At 33.3% G+C, this 7,739-nt stretch overlaps 1 protein-coding gene across 9 annotated transcripts in view; it reads left to right on the top strand.

The window, feature by feature from the left end:
• Positions 1–7,404, top strand: part of LOC133172261 (zinc finger protein 135-like) — a 110,350-nt gene extending 102,946 nt beyond the window's left edge. For 8 of the 9 annotated variants that reach the window (XM_061307110.1, XM_061307111.1, XM_061307112.1 and 5 more), the window contains one exon: positions 1–3,422. This exon is cut by the window's left edge and continues 1,868 nt beyond it. Coding sequence is in view for 1 of the 9 variants with exons in the window: in XM_061307118.1 (XP_061163102.1) it covers positions 7,248–7,277 (30 nt within the window). In the remaining 8 variants the exon portion in view is untranslated. Of the gene's footprint in view, positions 3,423–7,247 lie in introns of those variants that run through there. The other variant, XM_061307118.1, reaches the window with a different exon arrangement.
• Positions 7,405–7,739: the final 335 nt, after the last annotated feature.

Consider the following 7,739-nt stretch of genomic DNA (forward strand, 5'->3'; position numbering starts at 1 on the left):
GCCGATATTCAAAGTATATCAAAGGTGCTAATATATTCTGATAACATTGCAATGTTCTGTTTTGCACACATATCATTGGACAATGGACAGAGTTTCCGAGCTCTCTAACAAGTACTGATGCATTTGTTTCTATTTTTTGTTTATCATATATGTAAGGTTGAGCTTTATGTATATGTTTGCACTATGTTCTTATTTTGTCAGGCTCTGTCCACTTGAAAGACTTAATAGTGCAATTTCTATTTCAAAAATCAGATTTTATTCCTTTATTTTTTATTCATTGTCAGTAATACCGACTCTCATTTTTATTATTTTTTCTTACATTGTCGATTTATCCTTAAAAAGAGAATTAGCAGCAAATGCAGATTATTGAAATAAGATTTTTTTTTTAATTAAAAAGCTTTGTCTCAAAGACAATAGGAAAGTATTAAAAATACTTTTCTTTATATACAACCACTGTATTACCAGTGATCTCAGAATATTAACGCAAAATAATTATCAAAAGACTGCATTTTAATTATTTATGTATATTTCTTTAGAATCAAGTTCCATGCACAAATTAAACTTGGTTTTATAGACATTGAAATTGACGTTTACTGATATCTGATGTCACTTTGAAATGCTGATCTGGGAATTTTAAAAGCAGTTTTTAATTTATCAAATTGATTTTGGGATATTCAAATTTAAAAACAGTAGATAATGGTTTTTCCTTTTATTGTTTAAAGTGCATTTATGTAATTGTTTCTAGTCTTAAAATGTCAGTACTTAATCTACTAAACACGACATAAAATAGAAATATAGTGAAATATTCAGTCATTTTAGAATCTGTTTATTTTGTTTAAAAACATATATAACAGTGACAGACGTCTTTATGCAATCAAGACAGTATTTTGTAGATGATTTCAGCACAGATTGCGTTTGAGCTTAGATCACTTATGTGAATGGCAGAACTTAATATAAATTGGCTCAACTTTGTATAGAATATATTACTTATTGCTCAATGTGTGAATATACGTAGACAATTTTTGTATGTTCTAGTGGCACTGACGTAAGAGTATTCTGTCAACATCAATGAGACACTGTCATTTCTAACTGTTGTTTTGGTTCACTGCTAGGACAATGGTCAACGATGTGAATTTCATGAGTCATGTCTAAAAATTAATTAGTGGGAAAAGATAATCATATTAACATATTTGGCAGCATCTTTTTGTTTTTCTGGTCCATTTAGGTGCCAAATTTTCTTAGAAATGGCTATGTAATATTTCACATGCTTGAATTTTCTTTTAAACCAATTTCAAAATCTAAAAGTAATTATAAAAAAAATCTGGGTCAAGAAGAATCTTTATTTTTTTTCTTTTATGAATAACAGTAGCTTGTCCATAGGGCAGTTTTTTTTTTTATCAAATTTACTCCTATGTAACTGTTTATAATGTAAATAGTTTATCATGGTAAATTTTCTTAGGCAGCATGGCTGGATCATTTTATTTGCTAGGGGGTGGAATCGTACAGGACAGCTTCACTTTGTTCACCGACATCTCGTTTTTCACAACATAGTCCCAATGATAATTGGTTTATGAATCATATTTTTGTTAAACAAGATAAACATTTACAAAGCTTTCATAACATTTTTGCCAATTATAGGCATTAAAATGACGGTGTGTATGTAATCTCTGTGTAATTTTTATCACAGTGTTCGATGTATTTCCTTGTTGAAGTGTAATGTATCTGAATAATTTCATCTGCATTGTACTTGAATGATTTTACTTGAGGAATTAGCATACCAAAGACTTTGAGTGTGTAAGACAGAAAGATCTCGTAGGCAGGGTAATTATGATCTGTTTTCATTATGTATGACAACTTAACTCACATTTTATTGTACGTCACGTGGCATTTATTCTGTGTTGTGATTGGTGGAAAATGTTCCAGTAACTTTAATAGTCTCCTACAATGTTTGTCCTGGGACCGTTGTTATGGAGATGTGTCATGTGGTTCGGACCCATTTATCCCCAGACCTATATATATATTATGTCTGTCAAAGCTCCTGCTTGTAAAATTTTCATTGTAAATCACTTCTGTATTCTTTTCCATGCACTCCACCCCACGTCCTGAATAGTTTTTTCATCAACTCTAGAGAGCGAAGTCAATTCTTATGGTTTATATTTCTGCATTCATTGTGGGAATTGATGAATATTTTATATTACAATTAAATTTATATTGCATAACATTTTGAAGTATGGAATAAAAATGTTCTGTGGCCAATGAAGCAAATAGTACAACATTATAATGTAATAAAATCTAATCGATTTGATACCTCCGCTTTCATGTCTGTTAATGGCTGAAATTTAATTCATGTGTGGCCCATTACTGTAAGGTTTAATTTTGATTTAGTCAGAATTCGAAATTTATTTAAATTGTCTGGCTCAGACATTTTATTTTTTATTCAAATGTAGGTTTCCAATCGGCCCCAAATCAAAAGAAAATGCATGTCATTCAGTCAAACTGCGGGGGTAGTTGACTTGATGAAGAATCATTTCATGAACTTTCAGAAGCAGCTAATTTACAACATAATGTTAAAGAATTTTGATGAAGAATACTATGCAGGGCATTACAATCTTTTCATGAATCACATGACAGTAATTAAATTTAAGTGGGATTTTTATGTTGAATGTCTATTAATCGATGTCTACTTGGTTTACTTTAAGTAAGATTTTAGTGTTCCTTTTGGAACAGTTGTAATGCTACATAGGGACAAAATGAGGGGAAGTTTTTTTAATTTGTCGATGGAGATATGAAAATAACTAAGAGGGGTTTAAAAAAGGGGAGGGGTTTATAGGACCACATTTTTTTGTGTTCCAGACCTAAGTCTAAGGGGGCACATTTAGGGAAATCCAACTTAATTTTTGTAATTTTCCAATTGTTAGTTCACAAGAGTAAAAATTATCATTTTGACCCGTCGTTTAAAGTACCAGATCAAGGACTTGAAGCTCAATTGTAATATTCTTGCTGACAATACAGAAAATCAAGTACTATTCTTACAAATATGTAATTGTGAAATGATATGGATTGTACATCAGTTTTTTTTCAACTCAAAACTTGCACTCTGTATTTTATCTGTAAGTCTTCTATTTTCTACTTTTGATATTTGTCTTTTTCTCTTGTCCATATGTGATTAATCTTTAAGGAATCTCATTTTGAACGACACGCTTTAATGACACAGTCAAAAGCCATGCTTCGTCATCTGTCCCAGCAGCTGTGCTTAACCAAGTTAAGACTTCATTCTCATTGTTGACATGCAAGTTGCTAAAGCAACTCTAAAAAGTACTGTGATTGGACAACATCGTGTCACGTGTCACTTGGTGGTCAGTTGTGTTTAGTGCTATATTGTATCATTGCTTTTGTTATAAAATAAATTGTAGAAAACATTCCTTTTGTGTTTGCTAAGAAAAACATAACAATTTATGAGGAAAACAGGTAAGTCATTGCTTGAAGATGTGAAATATTATGTTCAGTACTGGAGACTGTGAGCCTTTCGCGAAAGCAAACAGAAACATATACACAAGATAAAATTGCTAACGTATCACTTGTTGTGAATTGAAAATTTGCCTAATCGGTTATAGTATATATAATGTGCTATCTTTTCAAATACCGTGGGATTGAAAAATGTCTTGGGTGTCATTACAAGACCCATTCCCTTCCTGCCCGAAAACCAATTTTCCCGGTCAGAAAAATTGTGTAGATACATGTATAAGATCATTGACCTTGTCATGATCTGCTTTTTTTTAGGAGTTTTTTTTTTTTTAATTTCTAAATTTTTAAAATTATTTGTGCATAAATAATTTTTGAGAGTGTTACTTTCATCTATTTGTTATGGTGTTCTGCAAGTTTCATGCATTTCGCTCGATAAAGTAAATCAACAGTAAGTCATTTTCTGTCTAAATATATAATTTCAAAAGAATTTGATGCATTGGCAATGAAATTCAAACCAACAGAAGCACGGAAAAAGGGGGAGGAGGAGGGGATGTCTTTTACCGACGTGTTCTGCGCACTGTTTTTGCTGAGATGTGAAGTTAGTGATTATTGATGGTGGTCCGAAGCAGTCTCCCAAGTTAATATTCAAATAACATACAGTGATTGACTATCATATCACCTAGTAGTCATCCAGTGCCTTGGTGTCCATACCCAGTCTACCCAACTTCCGGTTATCCCAATTTAATGAACAATTTTGAAATCGTCGTGTGATGCTTGCTTAATGCCGTGGATATCTATAATAAACATCTAATGATCTATATATTTTTTAATCTATTAGCAACAATTTTTAACTTGAGGAATGAATTATCTTTCAATTTTCTTTGGTGGTGCGTTAGCCATTTTGTCCAGTGTACATGTAGTAACTTTCTGTGGATCTGTATATGGATCAAAGTACAACTACTTTAATGAAGAATCTTCAGATAACTAATAATTTACAGTGCTATCCAGAGTGGACGCAGTTACATGTAATTATATACTAGGCCTAACAACGGAAAGTGCATTCCAACTGGAATGGTGTCCTCTACAAAAATTAGATTTTTTTTGTTTAAATTTGTATACGAAATATTTATATGAATTTTTTTTCTTTTCCAAATTTATTTGCTGTAAATAAAAATCAAAAGGCACGTACTTTCCAGAGGAGATCGAAAAAAGGATGATGTTATTCAAATCGGAACAGGATGTTTCAATTCCCAGCCTACAGAGTAGACCTTGACCTTTAACCCTGAAAAACGTTTATTCATTATTATGTCCATTCAATCATGGTGACCTGATCATCAACTAAGTTTCATATTTAAGTAGATTTCAAAAACCGCAGTTGCAGTTGACTTTGGCCTTGACATATGCCGTTGCAATGATTAATGAATCACTGCAAGAAGGAAGACGCATTTTTTGTTACTAATAACTTCACATAAGGTAAATCATGATGAAATTGATCAAATACCACCATCAATCAATATTGTCCTCTGACTTAGAAATTAGTAAATGCCTTTGCTGTCGATGGTCCATGATTGCTATCATCTGCAAATTTCATTAGTGAACAAAAATCTGAGCTAGGATACACTGCATCGAAAACCATGTGGTTGATTTTGATTGATCCCAACAAACAACATTTCAGATGGTGAATACAAATACTTCTAGTGTCTTTCATTTATTTACAATTTTCAATTGTTAATGAGCACATGACTATAATTATTCGTGTACTGATTAACAATTGAAAATTGTAAATTAGTGAAAGGCACTAGTAATAGCGATAAGACGAATCTTATCACCTTCTTCCTTTTATTCCCTTTAAAAAAAAAATCCCTTTACATTTTAGCGAGAGTGGAATCAGTGGACTTCATTACTCATGACCTTGACTTGGTATTTCCTTGTTACAAATTAACCTGTACTCTACTATTTAAAGAAATCGTCACATGAGATAGGAACACAAGGGTTGTAATGATGTCAAAACTGAAATTGATTTAAGCTCCTATCTGACACTTCAAAAATCTTGTATTAATGGTTAGGGAACGACCATTTGATTCTGAGAAGAGGGGGGCTGGCATATTTTGGAAATAACCTGTCCTCGAAAATGTTGAAAAACATATAATCTGTCCTCGGCTGGCAAGAAAATGAATGAACTGTCCTAGCCCCCCCCCCCCCCTCCCCGGTAGAGTTTTTACTTAGGTGACCTATTATCTGTCTTTGTATGTCGTCGTGCGACGTGTGTTGTGCGTCGTTCGGTCGTAAACTTTTGAGCATTTTCAGCCTCTTCTCTTGAACTACTGAACTAATTTCAGCCAATTTTGGCATATAACATAAATGGGTGAAGGGGTACAAAAAAATATCATTTTCACGATCCCTGGGGCCCGAGGGATGGACTAAAATCCTCAAAATTAGTGCTGTCAAAATCTTTATTCCTAAACATCATGCAGTCAAATTTTTGGCATGATTGTAATAAGCTTTGAACCCTCTTCCAAAATTGTGAAATTCATGACGCCAGGGTCAGGGGTTCTTGAGTTAGGGCGGGGTTCTAATGACATATAATGAATATGCATAATTCTTTAAAATCCTCTTTTCTCCCCCTGTATATTTAGCAGATAAACTAGATGCATGAATATGACGAGGAAGGATGGCTCTTCCAAAATTGTGAAAGGTTGACTGCAATTAAGGCCATACGAAATTTGCGACAAAAGAAACTTTCAAAAGAAGCATTTTTATTTTAATTGCAGGGATGATCAACATCTAATGTACAACTTTACGTAATAACATTAAATAAAAATACCTATATATTTACGAAGTACGAATCTTTTCAAAGGCGGTGGTCATCACAATTTCTTGAATCTCCGTACGATAATGAGGACGCCCACTTTTTTACTGACTTTATACACAGCGCATTTTTGACTATGGTTCGCCGTTTAACAGTAGTTGTATATTTTCGTTAATGTTATGTCAAAAGGAGATTAATAGACAAACATGCGCTCATGATTTAAAAGAGAAAAAAACTGCTTCTGGCATTCTCTCTCTCTCTCTCTCTCTCTCTCTCTCTCTCTCTCTCTCGTAACCAAGGGCTTAGTCTGAAATATCTGACGTGTTGCAGGGTTTTTTTTCACGATTTTGATATTTTATATGCCAGGAAAACGCCAGAACCGGCGCAATTACGAAAACTGGAAATTTCGCCTTTTCCAACCGGAGTTAATTTTCGATACTTGCAAACCGAATTAAACAAATAACGAACTCACAATTTATCGATAGCACAATGCTTCTAGTACTCGCCAATATCGATGAAAAGAAAACAACACTCCACATTTCGATACAGGACTTGCAAGATTAAAAATGCACGAAATGAAAACAAATCTTGACAGTCAGATAAAATGTTTTCATCGGATTGTATATTTTATAAACGAACCATAAAAACGATGTTGGTAAGTACTAAAAGTATTGTACTATTGATAATATGGGAGTTTGACATTTAATTCGGTTCGCAAGTATCGAAAATCAACCCGAGAACGCCGCCTCCGGTTGGAGGCGGCGAATTCTCAGTTTTCGTAATGGCGCCAGTTCTGGCGTTTTCCTGGCACGTAAAATATCAAAATATTTATTAAAAAAAAAAAAAAAAACAGGAAAACGTAAGATATTTCGCACTACCAAGGGCTGTGAAATGTTGAATATTATAATTCATCACGTGATTTCTTACCTTAGTTAACTCTATGAATACTAAATTCCGCCACGTGACTTTTCAGGTACAGTGTAGTATGTGCCGTGCTAACTAAGGACACTGTGCTCGAACACGTTAAATTGACAGACATCGATTTAAAATATTCTTTACCATGGACGTGCTCATTTTGTTAATTATTTTTGAAACCTTTGTAAAGAGTGTACTTGTGCCATACATAATAAAGAGAAAGATGGAAAAGAGTGATCTCTTATTTTGTATACATGTCATTGTTATTTATCTCGTCTAATTTTAGACCCATTCTTACAATGTTAGTTTCACCTCTCATGCATACATAATGAAGGGCAGGTAAGTGTAAATTCTATACATTTGGAAAGCAGTAAAGACAAAAAAATCATTGTATCACAGCTTAAAACCATTTTAACATATAAATCTGGTACCTAATTGACAGAATTCTCCAGTAAAAATACAAAAGTGTAAATTAGGTTAAGATATGAAAACGACAAAAGCGACCGAAAAAGACCCAAACCCCTTTGTTAAGTGCAGACATCCTTTGTGG

The sequence above is a fragment of the Saccostrea echinata genome, unplaced genomic scaffold, assembly GCF_033153115.1.
Source record: "Saccostrea echinata isolate AGI-Se365-2 ecotype Australia unplaced genomic scaffold, CSIRO_AGI_Sech_v1 ptg000054l, whole genome shotgun sequence".
Taxonomy (NCBI): domain Eukaryota; kingdom Metazoa; phylum Mollusca; class Bivalvia; order Ostreida; family Ostreidae; genus Saccostrea; species Saccostrea echinata.